Here is a 20,141-nt window from a genome sequence, read left to right on the forward strand (position 1 = left end):
CTATTGAACTAGGCTACACTACTGTATTTAATCTACTGAACTAGGCTACTGTATTCAATCTATTGAACTAGGCTACACTACTGTATTTAATTTATTGAACTAGGCTACACTACTGTATTTAATCTACTGAACTAGGCTACACTACTGTATTTAATCTATTGAACTAGGCTACTGTATTCAATCTATTGAACTAGGCTACTGTATTCAATCTATTGAACTAGGCTACTGTATTTAATCTATTGAACTAGGCTACACTACTGTATTTAATCTACTGAACTAGGCTACTGTATTCAATCTATTGAACTAGGCTACACTACTGTATTTAATCTATTGAACTAGGCTACTGTATTCAATCTATTGAACTAGGCTACACTACTGTATTTAATCTACTGAACTAGGCTACTGTATTCAATCTATTGAACTAGGCTACACTACTGTATTTAATCTATTGAACTAGGCTACTGTATTCAATCTATTGAACTAGGCTACTGTATTTAATCTATTGAACTAGGCTACACTACTGTATTTAATCTACTGAACTAGGCTACTGTATTCAATCTATTGAACTAGGCTACACTACTGTATTTAATCTATTGAACTAGGCTACTGTATTCAATCTATTGAACTAGGCTACTGTATTCAATCTATTGAACTAGGCTACACTACTGTATTTAATTTATTGAACTAGGCTACTGTATTTAATCTACTGAACTAGGCTACTGTATTTAATCTATTGAACGAGGCTACTGTATTTAATCTATTGAACTAGGCTACTGTATTTAATCTATTGAACTAGGCTACACTACTGTATTTAATCTACTGAACTAGGCTACTGTATTTAATCTATTGAACTAGGCTACTGTATTTAATCTATTGAACTAGGCTACTGTATTTAATCTATTGAACTAGGCTACTGTATTTAATCTATTGAACTAGGCTACACTACTGTATTTAATCTACTGAACTAGGCTACACTACTCTATTTAATCTATTGAACTAGGCTACACTACTGTATTTAATCTACTGAACTAGGCTACTGTATTTAATCTATTGAACGAGGCTACTGTATTTAATCTATTGAACTAGGCTACACTACTGTATTTAATCTACTGAACTAGGCTACTGTATCCAATCTATTGAACTAGGCTACACTACTGTATTTAATCTATTGAACTAGGCTACTGTATTCAATCTATTGAAGTAGGCTACTGTATTTAATCTATTGAAGTAGGCTACTGTATTTAATCTATTGAACTAGGCTACTGTATTTAATCTATTGAACTAGGCTACTGTAGTCAATCTATTGAACTAGGCTACTGTATCTAATCTAATGAACTAGGCTACTGTATTTAATCTATTGAACTAGGCTACACTACTGTATTTAATTTATTGAACTAGGCTACTGTATTTAATCTATTGAACGAGGCTACTGTATTTAATCTATTGAACTAGGCTACACTACTGTATTTAATCTACTGAACTAGGCTACTGTATTTAATCTATTGAACGAGGCTACTGTATTTAATCTACTGAACTAGGCTACACTACTGTATTTAATCTATTGAACGAGGCTACTGTATTTAATCTACTGAACTAGGCTACACTACTGTATTTAATTTATTGAACTAGGCTACACTACTGTATTTAATCTACTGAACTAGGCTACTGTATTCAATCTATTGAACTAGGCTACACTACTGTATTTAATCTATTGAACTAGGCTACACTACTGTATTTAATCTATTGAACTAGGCTACTGTATTCAATCTATTGAACTAGGCTACTGTATTCAATCTATTGAACTAGGCTACACTACTGTATTTAATAATATTGAACTAGGCTACTGTATTCAATCTATTGAACTAGGCTACACTACTGTATTTAATCTACTGAACTAGGCTACTGTATCCAATCTATTGAACTAGGCTACTGTATTCAATCTACACTTCCGGCGCCGACAGAGATGGCTGCCTCGCTTCGCGTTCCTAGGAAACTATGCAGTTTTTTGTTTTTTTTACCTGTTATTTCTTACACTAGTACCTCAGGTCATCTTAGGTTTCATTACATACAGCCGAGAAGAACTACTGAATATAAGATCAGCGTCAACTCATCATCAGTACGACCAAGAATATGTTTTTCGCGATGCGGATCCTGTGTTCTGCCTTACAACCGGTGCAACGGAGTGGATTACATGCAGCGACCCAAAAAAACGACTCAGAAAAAGAGGGAAACGAAGCGGTCTTCTGGTCAGACTCCGGAGACGGGCACACCGTGCACCACTCCCTAGCATTCTTCTTGCCAATGTCCAGTCTCTTGACAACAAGGTTGATGAAATCCGAGCAAGGGTAGCATTCCAGAGGGACATCAGAGACTGTAACGTTCTCTGCTTCACGGAAACATGGCTAACTGGAGAGACGCAATCCGAAGCGGTGCAGCCAGCGGGTTTCTCCACGCATCGCGCCAACAGAAACAAACATCTTTCTGGTAAGAAGAGGGGCGGGGGCGTATGCCTTATGACTAACGTGACATGGTGTGATGAAAGAAACATACAGGAACTCAAATCCTTCTGTTCACCTGATTTAGAATTCCTCACAATCAAATGTAGACCGCATTATCTACCAAGAGAATTCTCTTCGATTATAATCACAGCCGTATATATCCCCCAAGCAGACACATCGATGGCTCTGAACGAACTTTATTTAACTCTCTGCAAACTGGAAACGATTTATCCGGAGGCTGCATTCATTGTAGCTGGGGATTTTAACAAGGCTAATCTGAAAACAAGACTCCCTAAATTTTATCAGCATATCGATTGCGCAACCAGGGGTGGAAAGACCCTGGATCATTGTTACTCTAACTTCCGCGACGCATATAAGGCCCTGCCCCGCCCCCTTTCGGAAAAGCTGACCACGACTCCATTTTGTTGATCCCTGCCTACAGACAGAAACTAAAACAAGAAGGGCTGAGGTCTGTCCAACGCTGGTCCGACCAAGCTGACTCCACACTCCAAGACTGCTTCCATCACGTGGACTGGGAGATGTTTCGTATTGCGTCAGACAACAACATTGACGAATACGCTGATTCGGTGTGCGAGTTCATTAGAACGTGCGTTGAAGATGTCGTTCCCATAGCAACGATTAAAACATTCCCTAACCAGAAACCTTGGATTGATGGCAGCATTCGTGTGAAACTGAAGGCACGAACCACTGCTTTTAATCAGGGCAAGGTGTCTGGTAACATGACTGAATACAAACAGTGCAGCTATTCCCTCCGCAAGGCTATCAAACAAGCTAAGCGCCAGTACAGAGACAAAGTAGAATTTCAATTCAACGGCTCAGACACAAGAGGCATGTGACAGGGTCTACAGTCAATCACGGACTACAGGAAGAAACCCAGCCCAGTCACGGACCAGGATGTCTTGCTCCCAGGCAGACTAAATAACTTTTTGCCCGCTTTGAGGACAATACAGTGCCACTGACACGGCCTGCAACGAAAACATGCGATCTCTCCTTCACTGCAGCCGAAGTGAGTAAGACATTTAAACGTGTTAACCCTCGCAAGGCTGCAGGCCCAGACGGCATCCCCAGCCGCGCCCTCAGAGCATGCGCAGACCAGCTGGCCGGTGTGTTTACGGACATATTCAATCAATCCCTATACCAGTCTGCTGTTCCCACATGCTTCAAGAGGGCCACCATTGTTCCTGTTCCCAAGAAAGCTAAGGTAACTGAGCTAAACGACTACCGCCCCGTAGCACTCACATCCGTCATCATGAAGTGCTTTGAGAGACTAGTCAAGGACCATATCACCTCCACCCTACCTGACACCCTTGACCCACTCCAATTTGCTTACCGCCCAAATAGGTCCACAGACGATGCAATCTCAACCACACTGCACACTGCCCTAACCCATCTGGACAAGAGGAATACCTATGTGAGAATGCTGTTCATCGACTACAGCTCGGCATTCAACACCATAGTACCCTCCAAGCTCATCATCAAGCTCGAGACCCTGGGTCTTGACCCCGCCCTGTGCAACTGGGTTCTGGACTTCCTGACGGGCCGCCCCCAGGTGGTGAGGGTAGGCAACAACATCTCCTCCCCGCTGATCCTCAACACTGGGGCCCCACAAGGGTGCGTTCTGAGCCCTCTCCTGTACTCCCTGTTCACCCACGACTGCGTGGCCATGCACGCCTCCAACTCAATCATCAAGTTTGCGGACGACACAACAGTGGTAGGCTTGATTACCAACAACGACGAGACGGCTTACAGGGAGGAGGTGAGGGCCCTCGGAGTGTGGTGTCAGGAAAATTACCTCACACTCAACGTCAACAAAACTAAGGAGATGATTGTGGACTTCAGGAAACAGCAGAGGGAACACCCCCCATCCACATCGATGGAACAGTAGTGGAGAGGGTAGCAAGTTTTAAGTTCCTCGGCATACACATCACAGACAAACTGAATTGGTCCACTCACACAGACAGCATCGTGAGGAAGGCGCAGCAGCGCCTCTTCAACCTCAGGAGGCTGAAGAAATTCGGCTTGTCACCAAAAGCACTCACAAACTTCTACAGATGCACAATCGAGAGCATCCTGGCGGGCTGTATCACCGCCTGGTATGGCAACTGCACCGCCCTCAACCGTAAGGCTCTCCAGATGGTAGTGAGGTCTGCACAACGCATCACCGGGTGCAAACTACCTGCCCTCCAGGACACCTACACCACCCGATGCTACAGGAAGGCCATAAAGATCATCAAGGACATCAACCACCCGAGCCACTGCCTGTTCACCCCGCTGTCATCCAGAAGGCGAGGTCAGTACAGGTGCATCAAAGCTGGGACCGAGAGACTGAAAAACAGCTTCTATCTCAAGGCCATCAGACTGTTAAACAGCCACCACTAACATGGAGTGGCTACTGCCAACACACTGTCAATGACACTGACTCTACTCCAGCCACTTTAATAATGGGAATTGATGGGAAATGATGTAAATATATCACTAGCCACCTTAAACAATGCTACCTTATATAATGTTACTTACCCTACATTATCTCATATGCATACGTAGATACTGTACTCTATATCATCGACTGCATCCTTATGTAATACATGTATCACTAGCCACTTTAACTATGCCACTTGGTTTACATACTCATCTCATATGTATATACTGTACTCGATATCATCTACTGTATCTTGCCTATGCTGCTCTGTACCATCACTCATTCATATATCCTTATGTACATATTCCTTATCCCCTTACACTGTGTATAAGACAGTAGTTTTTTTGGAATTTTTAGTTAGATTACTTGTTCGTTATTACTGCATTGTCGGAACTAGAAGCACAAGCATTTCGCTACACTCGCATTAACATCTGCTAACCATGTGTATGTGACAAATAAAATTTGATTTGATTTATTGAACGAGGCTACTGTATTTAATCTAATGAACTAGGCTACTGTATTTAATCTATTGAACTAGGCTACTGTATTTAATCTACTGAACTAGGCAACTGTATTTAATCTATTGAACTAGGCTACACTACTCTATTTAATCTGTTGAACTAGGCTACTGTATTTAATCTATTGAACTAGGCTACATTTAATCTACTGTATCTAATCTAATGAACTAGGCTACTGTATTCAATCTATTGAACTAGGCTACACTACTGTATTTAATCTACTGAACTAGGCTACTGTATTCAATCTATTGAACTAGGCTACTGTATTCAATCTATTGAACTAGGCTACTGTATTTAATCTATTGAACTAGGCTACTGTATTTAATCTACTGAACTAGGCAACTGTATTTAATCTATTGAACTAGGCTACACTACTCTATTTAATCTGTTGAACTAGGCTACTGTATTTAATCTATTGAACTAGGCTACTGTATTCAATCTATTGAACTAGGCTACACTACTGTATTTAATCTATTGAACTAGGCTACACTACTCTATTTAATCTGTTGAACTAGGCTACTGTATTTAATCTATTGAACTAGGCTACACTACTCTATTTAATCTACTGAACTAGATAACTGATTTAATCTATTGACCTAGGCTTGAACTATTAAACAAAATCAAACAGAATTTAATCTATTGAACTAGGCTACACAGAGGTTTCTATTAAACAAAATCAAACAGGTATAGCACATACACACGTTAAGCTCACCAGAGGTTTAGTGATTTAGGAGACATATCAACAGGTATAGCACAAACACACGTTAAGCTGACCAGAGTGGTAGGATTTAGACATATCAACAGGTATAGGACATACACACGTTAAGCTGACCAGAGTGGTAGTGATTTAGGAGACATATCAACAGGTATAGGACATACACACGTTAAGCTGACCAGAGTGGTAGTGATTTAGAGAGACATATCAACAGGTACAGGACATAACCACGTTAAGCTGACCAGAGTGGTAGGAGACATATCAACAGGTACAGGACATACACACGTTAAGCTGACCAGAGTGGTAGTGATTTAGGGAGACAAAAATCAAATCAAATTTTATTTGTCACATACACATGGTTAGCAGATGTTAATGCGAGTGTAGCGAAATGCTTGTGCTTCTAGTTCCGACAATGCAGTAATAACCAACAAGTAATCTAACTAACAATTCCAAAACTACTGTCTTATACACAGTGTAAGGGGATAAAGAATATGTACATAAGGATATATGAATGAGTGATGGTACAGAGCAGCATAGGCAAGATACAGTAGATGGTATCGAGTACAGTATATACATATGAGATGAGTATGTAAACAAAGTGGCATAGTTAAGGTGGCTAGTGATACATGTATTACATAAGGATGCAGTCGATGATATAGAGTACAGTATATACGTATGCATATGAGATGAATAATGTAGGGTAAGTAACATTATATAAGGTAGCATTGTTTAAAGTGGCTAGTGATATATTTACATCATTTCCCATCAATTCCCATTATTAAAGTGGCTGGAGTTGAGTCAGTGTCAGTGTGTTGGCAGCAGCCACTCAATGTTAGTGGTGGCTGTTTAACAGTCTGATGGCCTTGAGATAGAAGCTGTTTTTCAGTCTCTCGGTCCCAGCTTTGATGCACCTGTACTGACCTCGCCTTCTGGATGACAGCGGGGTGAACAGGCAGTGGCTCGGGTGGTTGATGTCCTTGATGATCTTTATGGCCTTCCTGTAGCATCGGGTGGTGTAGGTGTCCTGGAGGGCAGGTAGTTTGCACCCGGTGATGCGTTGTGCAGACCTCACTACCATCTGGAGAGCCTTACGGTTGAGGGCGGAGCAGTTGCCATACCAGGCGGTGATACAGCCCGCCAGGATGCTCTCGATTGTGCATCTGTAGAAGTTTGTGAGTGCTTTTGGTGACAAGCCGAATTTCTTCAGCCTCCTGAGGTTGAAGAGGCGCTGCTGCGCCTTCCTCACGATGCTGTCTGTGTGAGTGGACCAATTCAGTTTGTCTGTGATGTCTATGCCGAGGAACTTAAAACTTGCTACCCTCTCCACTACTGTTCCATCGATGTGGATGGGGGTGTTCCCTCTGCTGTTTCCTGAAGTCCACAATCATCTCCTTAGTTTTGTTGACGTTGAGTGTGAGGTTATTTTCCTGACACCACACTCCGAGGGCCCTCACCTGCTCCCTGTAGGCCGTCTCGTCGTTGTTGGTAATCAAGCCTACCACTGTTGTGTCGTCCGCAAACTTGATGATTGAGTTGGAGGCGTGCATGGCCACGCAGTCGTGGGTGAACAGGGAGTACAGGAGAGGGCTCAGAACGCACCCTTGTGGGGCCCCAGTGTTGAGGATCAGCGGGGAGGAGATGTTGTTGCCTACCCTCACCACCTGGGGGTGGCCCGTCAGGAAGTCCAGTACCCAGTTGCACAGGGCGGGGTCGAGACCCAGGGTCTCGAGCTTGATGACGAGCTTGGAGGGTACTATGGTGACATATCAACAGGTACAGGACATACACACGTTAAGCTGACCAGAGTGGTAGTGATTTAGGAGACAAATCAACAGGTAAAGGAAAAACTCAGGATAACGTGTGTTAGTGATTTAGACCAAGAGAAGACAGTAATGTCAGAAATCATACATGAAGATTAACTGGTTTCAATATTGTTTCCTGAACTACTTCCTTCACAGTACCATTTCTGTCAACCTACCTGTGTTGAAGACATTTACATCTGTCTGTGTCAGTGTATCCTAGTCCTCCTCAGTCCTCATGCACACATTATCCACAGTTGCACTGATGTAGCTCTACAGTCATACCAGTTCTTTAGAAAGTCTACAACAGTAACCTACCTGTGTTAAAGATGTGTACATCTATCTGTCTCAGCGTCTCGTAGTCCTCTCCAGAGCAGTACCCTCCGAAGGAGAACACCTTGTGTCCCACGGAGACAGCAGCATGGTTCACCCTCCGCGGCCCTCCTTCCAGGTGGGTTGTCCAGCGTAACATCCCACACTAATAGCGTTCCGCTAGCAGCTAAAGCTCGAATAGCACCACTCCTCACCTGTCCTCCTCTCGGCTCCCTGGCAGTCTGTCACCCTGTACTAGTCCATTACCCTCTCTTCTGCTGTCACCCCATTCACCCTCAAACAGACCTAAGGAAAGAAAGAAACACAAAGACAGAGGTCAGAGAAGTAGGAGAGATCAGAGAGATGTCAGAGTAGTAGGAAAGATCAGAGAGATGTCAGAGTAGTAGGAGAGATCAGAGAGATGTCAGAGTAGTAGGAGAGATCAGAGAAAGGTCAGAGTAGTAGAGTTACAGAGTACACAGAGTTACACATGGAGTAAACAATTAACAAGTCAATAACACAGTAGAAAAAAAAGGGGCGTCTATATACATTGTGTGCAAAAGGCATGAGGAGGTAGGCGAATAATTACAATTTTGCAGATTAACACTGAAGTGATAAATGATCAGATGGTCATGTACAGGTAGAGATATTGGTGTGCAAAAGAGCAGAAAAGTAAATAAATAAAAACAGTATGGGGATGAGGTAGGTAAAAATGGGTGGGCTATTTACCGATAGACTATGTACAGCTGCAGCGATTGGTTAGCTGCTCAGATAGCAGATGTTTGAAGTTGGTGAGGGAGATAAAAGTCTCCAACTTCAGCGATTTTTGCAATTCGTTCCAGTCACAGGCAGCAGAGAACTGGAACGAAAGGCGGCCAAATGAGGTGTTGGCTTTAGGGATGATCAGTGAGATACACCTGCTGGAGCGCGTGCTACGGATGGGTGTTGCCATCGTGACCAGTGAACTGAGATAAGGCGGAGCTTTACCTAGCATGGACTTGTAGATGACCTGGAGCCAGTGGGTCTGGCGACGAATATGTAGCGAGGGCCAGCCGACTAGAGCATACAAGTCGCAGTGGTGGGTGGTATAAGGTGCTTTAGTGACAAAACGGATGGCACTGTGATAAACTGCATCCAGTTTGCTGAGTAGAGTGTTGGAAGCAATTTTGTAGATGACATCGCCGAAGTCGAGGATCGGTAGGATAGTCAGTTTTACTAGGGTAAGTTTTGCGGCCTGAGTGAAGGAGGCTAGTGAAGGTGTTGCTAGTGAAGGTGTTGCGAGTGAAGGAGGCTAACTTGCTAGCTGCTTAGCTAGCAAGTTAGCAAACCTAATACATAGTTGGAGCCCTGAGCTGAATATAATATATTTGACAAATCTTAGATAGTTAACATATAGTTAGTTATAAGCAGTGACGGAGCAATCACCCCCAGCGTGACAAGGGAGCCCCCATCTGATTAAATATATATATTATAGTGCATTCAGACCCTTTGACGATTTCCACATTTTGTTAGGTTACAGCCTTATTCTAAAATTTATTAAATTGTTTTTTTCCCCCTCATCAAACTACACACAATAATGAAATATCACATTTCCAAGAGTATTCAGACCCTTTGGCAGAGATTACAGCCTTGAGTCTTCTTGGGTATGACGCTACAAGCTTGGAAGACCTGTATTTCTCGGGGCGGCAGGTAGTCTAGTGGTTAGAGGGTCGGGCCAATAACCGAAAGGTTGCTAGGTTGAATCCCCGAGCTGACAAGGTAAAAATCTGTCATTCTGCTCCTGAACAGGCAGTTAACTCACTGTTCCTAGGCCGTCGTTGTAAATAAGAATTTGTTCTTTAACTGACTTGCCTAGTTAAATAAAGGTTCAAAATAAAATTCTCTGCAGATCCTGTGAGCTTTGTCAGGTTGGATGGGGAGAGTTGCTGCACAGCTATTTTCAGGTCTCTCCAGAGGTGTTCGATCGAGTTCGAGTGGCTAGGCCACTCAAGGACATTCAGCGACTTGTCCCAAAGCCACTCCTCATAGTCTTGGCTGTGTGCTTAAGGTCATTGTCCTGTTGGAAGGTGAACCTTCGACCCAGTCTGAGGTCCTGAGGACTCTGGAGCAGGATTTCATCAACAACCTCTGTACTTTGCTCCGTTCATCTTCCCCTCGATCCTGACTAGTCTCCCAGTCCCTGCCTCTACAAAACATCCCCACAGCATGATGCTGTCACCACCATGCTTCACCGTAGTCATGGTGCCAGGTTTCCTCCAGACGTGAGGCTTGGCATTCAGGCCAAAGAGTTCAATCTTGGTTTCATCACACCAGAGAATCTTGTTTCTCATGGTCTGAGTCCTTTAGGTGCCTTTTGGCAAACTCCAAGCAGGCTGTTATGTGCCTTTTACAGAGGAGTGACCTAATCTGGCCACTCTACCATAAAGGTCTGATAGGTGGAGAACTGTAAAGATGATTGTCCTTCTAGAAGGTTCTCCCATCTCCACAGAGGAACTCTGGAGCTCTGTCAGAGGCACCATCGGGTTCTTTGTCACCTCCCTGACCAAGTCCCTTCTGCCCCGATTGCTCAGGTTGGCCCGGAAGACAGATCAGATCTAGGAAGAGTCTTGGTGGTTCCAAACTTTTCCCATTTACCAATGAATGATGGAGGCCACTATGTACTTGGGGACCTTCAATGCTGCAGAAATGTTTTGGTACCCTTCCCCAGATCTGTGCCTCGACAGAATCCAGACTGGGAGCTCTACGGACATTTCCTTTGACCTCATGGCTTGGATTTTGTTCTGACATGCACTGTCAACTGTTGGACCTTATATAGACTAGAGGTCGACCAATTAATCTGCATGGCCGATTTCAAATTATAACAATCAGTAATCTGCTTTTTTGGATACATTGCAATCCATGAGGAAACTGCGTGGCAGGCTGACCACCTGTTACGTGAGTGCAGTGTCAAAAGGACCTTGTGGCTACCAAGGAGCCAAGTTAGGTTTAATGCTAGCTAGCAACTTCTTATAAAAAAAACAATCAATCGTCACATAATCACTAGTTAACTACACATGGTTGATGATATTACTAGGTTAACTAGCTTGTCCTGCGTTGCATATAATCATTGCGGTGCTTGATAATTTATCATTGAATCACAGCCTACTTCAACTTTGTGATGATTTAACCAAAGTGCATTTGCAAAAAAAGCACATTCGTTGCACAAATGTACCTAACCATAAACACTAATGCCTTTCTTAAAATCAATACACAGAAGTATATTTTTTTAAACAACACATATATCTGCTGTTTCCTGAAGTCCACGATCGTCTCCTGTGTTTCGTTGACGTTGAGTGAGAGGTTGTTTTCCTGACATCACACTCCGAGGGCCCTCACCTCCTCCCTTCAGGCTGTCTCGTCATTGTTGGTAATCAAGCCCACTACTGTTGTGTCGTTTGCTAACTTAATTAAGTTGGAGGTGTGCATGGCCACGTAGTCGTTGGTGAACAGGGAGTACAGAAAGGGGGCTGAGCACGCACCCTTGTGGGGCACCTGTGTTGAGGATCAGAGAAGTGGTTTTTGTACCTTCACCAGCTGGGGGTGGCCCGTCTGGAAGTCCAGAACCCAATTGCACAGGGCGGGGTTGAGACCCAGAGCCTCCAAATTGAAGAGCTTGGAGAATACTATGGTGTCGGATGCTGAGCAAAAGTCAATGAACAGCATTCTTACATAGGTATTCCTCTTGTCCAGATGGGAAAGGGCAGTGTGATGGCATCGTCTGTGGACCTGTTGGGACGGTATGCAAACTGAAATGGGTCTAGGGTTGCCGGCAAGGTGGAGTTGATATGATCCTTAACTGCATGATGACAGAATTGAGTGCTACGAGGCGGTAGTCATTTAGTTCAGTGATCTTTGCCTTCTTAGGTACAGGAACAATGGTGGCCATCTTGCATCTGGGGAGAGCAGACGGGGATAGGGAACGATTGAAGACGTCCGTAAACACTCCAGCCAGCTGGTCTGCACATGCATTATGGGGTATCGTGTGTAAATTTATTTAATTCATTTTAGAACGTATTTCTTCAATGTAATATAACAAAATGTGGAAGGGGTCTGAATACATTCCAAATGCACTGTGGTACTGAGATACAGTACCCGTCAAAGGTATGGACACACCTACTCAATCCAGGGTTATTTTTAATATTCTCTACATTGTAGAAAAAGTATAGACATTAAAACCATGAAATAACAGATATGGAATCATGTAGTAACCAAATAAGTGTTAAATCAACATCATTTTTATATTTGAGATTCTTCAAAGTAGCCACCTTTTGCCTTGATTACAGCTTTGCACAGTCTTGGCATTTTCTCAACCAGCTTCATGAGGTAGTCACCTGGAATGCATTTCAATTAACAGCTGTGCATTGTTAAAAGTTAATTTGTGGAATGTATTTTACATTCCTCCTAAAGTGTTTGGAGCCAATCAGTTGTGTTGTGACAAGGTAGAGGTGGTATACAGAACATCGCCCTATTTGGTAAAACACCAAGTCCATAAAATGGAACGAACAGCTCAAATTAGCAAAGAGAAACGACAGTCCATCAAGACATGAAGGTCAGTCAATACAGAAAATGCCAAGTAGAGGTGTGTTTCATTATGACAAGAAGCTATTTTTCATGTTTTATTAGTTATAAATACGAATCAAAATCACACGAGAACAGTCACGCAAATCCATAAGACAAATTGTATTGCACACCAAATCAAAGTAATGAAGATTTATTGACCAAAATAACAGATGCAACAATATAGCTTTTGGTAAAGGTGGAACAGAGCACCAAACAACTCCTATCTTCAAGTCTTTATAGACAGATAGTCATATCTTGTTGGGCGATCTCAGAGCTGCTCTTAACCTGCAGGAAAATACAATGTCAGTACGTATCAAACACAGCAATAACAATTCCACCTCTAACCTGACATTTTATTGTACCTTAATTCTGAATAGCTCACCTGAAGCAGAAAGCCTTGCCGTCCGAGGGCTTCCTGTTTGACATGAATCAGTTAAGCACTCTGTCCTCATGGGAAGAAAGGAACATTGTATGTGTCTTGTTTCTTTTTGCAATGAAGTGCTCTTACTTGTATTTGCTGGGTGACAGCTGATGTCTTCCATCCTCGTATTCTGTCAAAAGACAAATAGGACACGTTCATTACACAATAACTATCAAAGCACAAGTAAAAGGAAGAAGCAGATAAGCATCCAGTCTTGCGTCAGACTATCCATGTTTGGAGTTCAGCAGTCATAAGTCCAGTCTGCAGCACGAGGTTGGCATCCTGACCAATATATTTATCAAATTTATTTTAGGTGCACACACACACACTACAAGTCAAAAGTTGACACCTACTCATTGCAGGGCTTTTTTTTACTATTTCCTACATTGTAAACTATTAAACACATGGAATCATGTAAGCTAAAAAGGGTACAGAGGAGACTGCATGAATCAGGCCTTCGTGGTCAAATTGCTGCAAAGAAACCACTACTAACGGTCACCAATAAGAAGAGAGAAGAAACACGAGCACTGGGCATTAGACCGGTGTAAATCTGTCCTTTGGTCTGATGAATCCAAATTAGAGATATTTGGTTCCAACCACTGTCTTTATGTGATGCAGAGTAGGTGAACCGATGATCTGTTGGTGACAAGGCACACTTAACCAGCATGGCTAACACAGCATTCTGCAGCAATACGCCATCCCATCTGGTTTGCGCTTAGTGGGACTATTATTTGTTTTTCAGCAGGACAATGACCAAACACACACCTCCAGGCTGTGTATTTGCTATTTGACCAAGAAGGAGAGTGATGGAGTGCTGCATCAGATGACCTGGCCTCCAAAATCCCCTGACCTCAACCAAATTGAGATGGTTTGGGATGAGTTGGACCGCAGAGTGAAGGAAAAGCAGCCAACAAGTACTCAGCATATGTGGGAACTCCTTCAAGACTGTTGGAAAAGCATTCCAGGTGAAGCTGGTTGAGAGAGTGCCAAGAGTGTGTAAAGCTGTCAAGGCAAAGGGTAGCTCCTTTGAAGAATCTAAAATTTTGTTTGATTAAACACTTTTTTGGTTACTACATGATTCCATGTGTAATTTCATAATTCTGATATCTTCACAATTATTCTACAATGTTGAACATCGAAAAGTAAACAAAAACCCTTGAATGATGTACATTTTTGACTGGGTCTGTCTGTCTATATAAACACACACACACGCATAGTTGAACCCTTTTTTTCCACTACTCCACAAATTTCTTGTTAAACTATAGTTTTGGCAAGTCGGTTAGGATATCTACTTTGTGCATGACAAGTAATTTTTCAATTAATTGTTTAGACAGATTATTTCACTTATAATTACACTGTATAACAATTCCAGTGGGTCAGAAGTCTACATACACTCCATTAGTATTTGGTAGCATTGCCCTTAAATTGCTTAACTTGGGTCAAACGTTTCGGGTAGCCTTCCACGGACGGGCTTCCCACAATAAGTTGGGTGAATTTTTGCCCATTCCTCCTGACAGAGCTGATGTCTGCACACGCTTTTTCAGTTCTGCCCACAAATTTTCTATAGGATTGAGGTAGGGCTTTGTGATGGCCACTCCAATACGTTGACTTTGTTGTCCTTAAGCCATTTTGCCACAAATTTGGAAGTATGCTTGGGGTCATTGTCCATTTGGAAGACCCATTTGTGACCAAGCTAAACTTCCTGACTGATGTCTTGAGATGTTGCTTCAATATATCCACATACTTTTCCTCCCTCATGACGCCATCTAGTGCACCAGTCCCTCCAGCAGCAAAGCACCCCCACAACATGATGCTGCCATCTCCATGCTTCACGGTTGGGATGGTGTTCTTCAGCTTGCAAGCCTCCACCTTTTTCCTCCAAACATAACAATGGTCATCATGGCCAAACAGTTCTATTTTTATTTCATCAGACAAAAGGACATTTCTCCAAAAAGTACAATCTTTGTCCCCATGTGCAGTTGCAAACCGCGGTCTGGCTTTTTTTTAATGGTGGTTTTGGTACAGTGGCTTCTTCCTTGCTGAGCGGCCTTTCAGGTTGTCGAAAAAGGACTCTTGTTTTTAAGGACTTTTGTACCTGTTTCCTACAGCATCTTCACAAGGTCCGTTGCTGTTGTTCTGGGATTAATTTGCACCAAAGTACTTTCATCTCGAGGAGACAGAATGCATCGCCTTCCTGAGTGGTATGACAGCTGCGTGGTCCAATGGTGTTTATAGTTGGGTACTATTGTTCGTACAGATGAAAGTGGTACCTTCAGGCATTTGGAAATTGGTCCAGACTTGTGGAGGTCGACAATTTTTTTTCTGAAGTCTTGGCTGATTTCTTCTGATTTTCCCATGATGTCAAGCAAAGAGGCACTGAGTTTGAAGGTAGGCCTTGAATTCCATCCACAGGTTCACCTCCAATTGACTCAAATGATGTCAATTAGCCTATCAGAAGCTTCTAAAGCCATGACATCATTTTCTGGAATTTTCCAAGCTGTTTAAAGGCACAGTCAACTTAGTGCATGTAAACTTCTGACCCACTGGAATTGTGATACAGTGAATTATAAGTGAAATCTGTCTGTAACCAATTGTTGGAAACATTACTTGTGTCATGCACAAAGTAGATGTCCTAACCAATTTGCCAAAATTATAGTTTGTTAACAAGACATTTGTGGAGTGGTTGAAAAACTAGATTTAATGACTCCAACCTAAGTGTATGTAAACTTCCGACTGCAACTGTATATATTTTATTTTTATGTAACGTCTATTTAATAAAACTGCACAGAAAAGACCAGAATTAAAATGCTTTGCTTGCTTACCTGAAGTAGAAAAAAAACTGTTTGTAAATCCTCCAGGTTTGACAGATTGTCATTTCTTGCATCAACTGAGTTGACTGAAGAATGTTCCATGAATTTCAAAAAGTCCAACATTCCTAAAATGTCTCAAGACACAGCACTATTTGACGTGTCTTGAAGAGGCACAGAAAATGTCTCCGGACATTGCATTGACATGTCTTCAAAATGTTTAAGACGTTAGACATCTTGAGACGTCTCAATTGCATGTCTCAAGACATCTCAAGACCAAGGCGATGGGTATATATAATGTCTGTGTCCAGTTTCAGGTGGTTTGTTTGAATTTAGAAAATGCTCTGAAAACACTCCATGAAGTAATCCAACACTGCTGTTTGGTCGATTTCAAATCTTTGATCAAGACAGGTTGGTCCACCCAAAAGTGCCACGTCATGATAGCCATCACCTGTCTCAATCAATGAAATGAGTCAGAGGAAGACGCGAAGCGAGAGGTTTTACTCTGCCCATGAAAAATAAGCCTACAAAATGAAGAATTTGTGTATGGAGGTCAATGAGAGTGTGGTCAACAAAATTATTTAACTTCTATATGCTCCTTGCTGGATTATTTGATCTAATAGAAGTTGTTAGGTTGTTACGAATGCACTGATAAGTGGCATTTCAGCAAATTGATATCAATGTTGTGCCTGTTAGAGAGGACTCATGGATTTAACCCATTTTAACATGGACATTGAGGACTTCTACTAGGGGTGTGAACATTTTAATGTTAAAACGTTTAAACGCAGTTGGGATCCTTAACGTTAAGAAAAATCCCTAACCGTTTTTTCAGGCAGTTATCACAAAACATAATTTCAGCGTTCTAGCCGACAGTCTAGAAAGGCCTAGGGGAAGTTATAGCCGGCAGGGTATAAAGTAGAGGTCGACCGATTAATCGGAATGGACGATTATTTAGGGCAGATTTCAAGTTTTCATAACAATCGGAAATCTGTATTTTTTGGCGCCGATTTGTCTATTTTTTCTCACATCTTTATTTAATCTTTATTTAACTTGGCAAGTCAGTTAAGAACACATTCTTATTTTTAATGACGGCCTAGAAACGGTGGGTTAACTGCCTCGTTCAGGGGCAGAATGACAGATTTTCACCTTGTTAGCTCAGGGGATCCAATCTTGCAACCTTTACAGTTAACTAGTCCAACGCAATAACGACCTGCCTCTCTCGTTGCATTCCACAAGGAGACTGACTACCTGTTACGCAAATGCAGTAAGCCAAGGTAAGTTGCTAGCTAGCATTAAACTTCTTATAATAAACAATATCATAATCACTAGTTAACTACACATGGTTGATGATATTACTAGATATTATCTAGCGTGTCCTGAGTTGCATATAATCTGACTAAGCATACGAGTATCTAAGTATCTGACTGAGCGGTGATAGGCAGAAGCAGGCACGTAAACATTCAAACAGCACTCTCGTGCGTTTTGCCAGCAGCTCTTCGTTGTGCATCCAGCATTGCGCTGTTTATGACTTCAAACCTATCAACTCCCGAGATGAGGCTGGTGTGACCGACGTGAAATGGCTGGCTAGTTAGCGCACGCTACTCGCTCTGAGCCTTGGGGTGGTTGTTTCCCTTGCTCTGCATGGGTAACGCTGCTTCGATGTGGTGGCTGTTGTTGTTGTGTTGCTGATTCGAGCCCAGGGAGGAGCGAGGAGAGGGACGGAAGCTATACTGTTACACTGGCAATACTAAAGTGACTATAAGAACATCCAATAGTCAACGGTTAATTAAATACAAATGGTATAGAGGGAAATAGTCCTATAATTACTACAACCTAAAACTTCTTACCTGGGAATATTGAAGACTCATATTAAAAGGAACCACCAGCTATCATATGTTCTCATGTTCAGAGCAATGAACTGAAATGTTAGCTTTCTAACATAGTACATATTGCACTTTTACTTTCTTCTCCAACACTTTGTTTTTGCATTATTTAAACCAAATTGAACATGTTTCATTTACTTGAGGCTAAATTGATTTTATTGATGTATTATATTAAATTTAAATAAGTGTTCATTCAGTATTGTTGTAATTGTCATTATTACAAATACATTTATAAAAAATAAAAAAATAAAAATAAATAAATAAAATCGGCTGATTAATCGTCATCGGCTTTTTTGGTCCTCCAATAATCGGTATCGGTATTGAAAAATCATAATCGGTCGACCTCTAGTATAAAGGCCTAGGGGAAGTTACAGCCGACAGGGTATAAAGGCCTAGGGAAGTTACAGCCGACAGGGTATAAAGGCCTAGGGAAGTTACAGCCGACAGGGTATAAAGGCCTAGGGAAGTTACAGCCGACAGGGTATAAAGGCCTAGGGAAGTTACAGCCGACAGGGTATAAAGGCCTAGGGGAAGTTACAGCCGACAGGGTATAAAGGCCTAGGGAAGTTACTATAAGGCCTAGGGAAGTTACAGCCGACAGGGTATAAAGGCCTAGGGAAGTTACAGCCGACAGGGTATAAAGGCCTAGGGAAGTTACAGCCGACAGGGTATAAAGGCCTAGGGGGAAGTTACAGCCGACAGGGTATAAAGGCCTAGGGAAGTACAGCCGACAGGGTATAAAGGCCTAGGGAAGTTACAGCCGACAGGGTATAAAGGCCTAGGGGAAGTTACAGCCGACAGGGTATAAAGGCCTAGGGGCCGAAGGGTATAAAGGCAGGGAAGTTACAGCCGACAGGGTATAAAGGCCTAGGGGAAGTTACAGCCGACAGGGTATAAAGGCCTAGGGAAGTTACAGCCGACAGGGTATAAAGGCCTAGGGGAAGTTACAGCCGACAGGGTATAAAGGCCTAGGGAAGTTACAGCCGACAGGGTATAAAGGCCTAGGGGAAGTTACAGCCGACAGGGTATAAAGGCCTAGGGGAAGTTGTATAACTCAAATAAAACCAGAGAGGAAGAAGAGGCCAACTTTAGGCTACTTAGTGAATGTGCAAGGCATGCAAAAACATTGCGAGATGCAGATTACCAAAACATGAGCAGGCTTCTGCCTTCCGCTCCCTCGCACTGGCCTTGTGCTCTTCACTAATGGTGCCAGGTCTCTTCACTAATGGTGCCCGTGTCTGTTCAGTCTGGTCTGTTGAGTGTAGAATATCCTAGCCTATTCATGGCACTGATGTCTTCGGGCCAGAGTAGCATACCCTACGTTTTCTCACGCTTTTCAGACATATTAATGGAATGTGGCCCCTTGAAAGCGCCTCGGCTACGGCATGTCTGTCTCTTAGTGTTGGCTACACTACGTTTTTTTAAATGCCGACAAAAAAAAAACATTCTCTAGTGATTTAACTGACATTTGACATCAAGTAAAGTCCATCACTAGGCAGCCAGAACTGTCAATCAAATAATATTGAGCTGCTGCGTGCAGCCTGCTTGACTGTACGCAGACCACTCTCCGAAGAAAAGTACTTCAAAGTTTGTTAAATACTGTGACTTACCAAGACATTTAGTAGAAATAAAACACATCTAGCCATCATACCATAAAAAAAATGTATAGAAAACACAGCAGTGACAATTGTTGTCATCAAGGAAACCCTACAAGAGCATAATTCTGTCTGAAAAAGACCTGATGCAGCACTGTTTTTAATAGTCTGGAAAGTTGTCATATGTCTCTATTGACATGTGACTGTTACTGCGTTCTGTCTGAAGGCTTGAGGTAGACGTAATTTCATTGTCCAACCCTAGAGGTCAAACATACATAACATAATCATTATTCTGCATTGTGAATGGATGTGGAATTGTACGATTTTTGGTTTTTAAAAAACGTCATGGTCATTCGAGTATCTTGTCACTATTATAGAAAGTCTTGAGAGAAGATGTAATATAGATAAGACAGCAGCATACACATTGCTGAATTAATTCATGGAGCAAAAAACAATAATAATAATAATAACATTTTCTAAATTCCAAAGAAGCAACCTGAAACTGGACACAGACATTTTAGAAGATACGTTTGAGAAGGAAGATAGCGTTGCCA

At 42.3% G+C, this 20,141-nt stretch overlaps 1 protein-coding gene across 8 annotated transcripts in view; it reads right to left on the reverse strand.

The window, feature by feature from the left end:
* The window catches only part of klhdc3 (kelch domain containing 3), a 105,836-nt gene that overhangs the window by 84,380 nt on the left and 1,315 nt on the right, over positions 1–20,141 (reverse strand). Inside the window, exons 2-5 of one of the 8 annotated variants that reach the window (XM_042305804.1) lie at positions 16,125–16,198; positions 13,390–13,432; positions 13,264–13,296; positions 8,289–8,588 (exon numbers count right to left, since the gene is read on the reverse strand). In XM_042305804.1, coding sequence (XP_042161738.1) covers positions 8,289–8,442 — 154 coding nt within the window. In that variant the 5' untranslated portion in view covers positions 8,443–8,588; positions 13,264–13,296; positions 13,390–13,432; positions 16,125–16,198. Of the gene's footprint in view, positions 1–8,288; positions 8,589–13,263; positions 13,297–13,389; positions 13,433–16,124; positions 17,203–20,141 lie in introns of those variants that run through there. The other 7 variants (XM_042305803.1, XM_042305807.1, XM_042305801.1 and 4 more) reach the window with 7 other exon arrangements.

The sequence above is a fragment of the Oncorhynchus tshawytscha genome, linkage group LG25, assembly GCF_018296145.1.
Source record: "Oncorhynchus tshawytscha isolate Ot180627B linkage group LG25, Otsh_v2.0, whole genome shotgun sequence".
Taxonomy (NCBI): domain Eukaryota; kingdom Metazoa; phylum Chordata; class Actinopteri; order Salmoniformes; family Salmonidae; genus Oncorhynchus; species Oncorhynchus tshawytscha.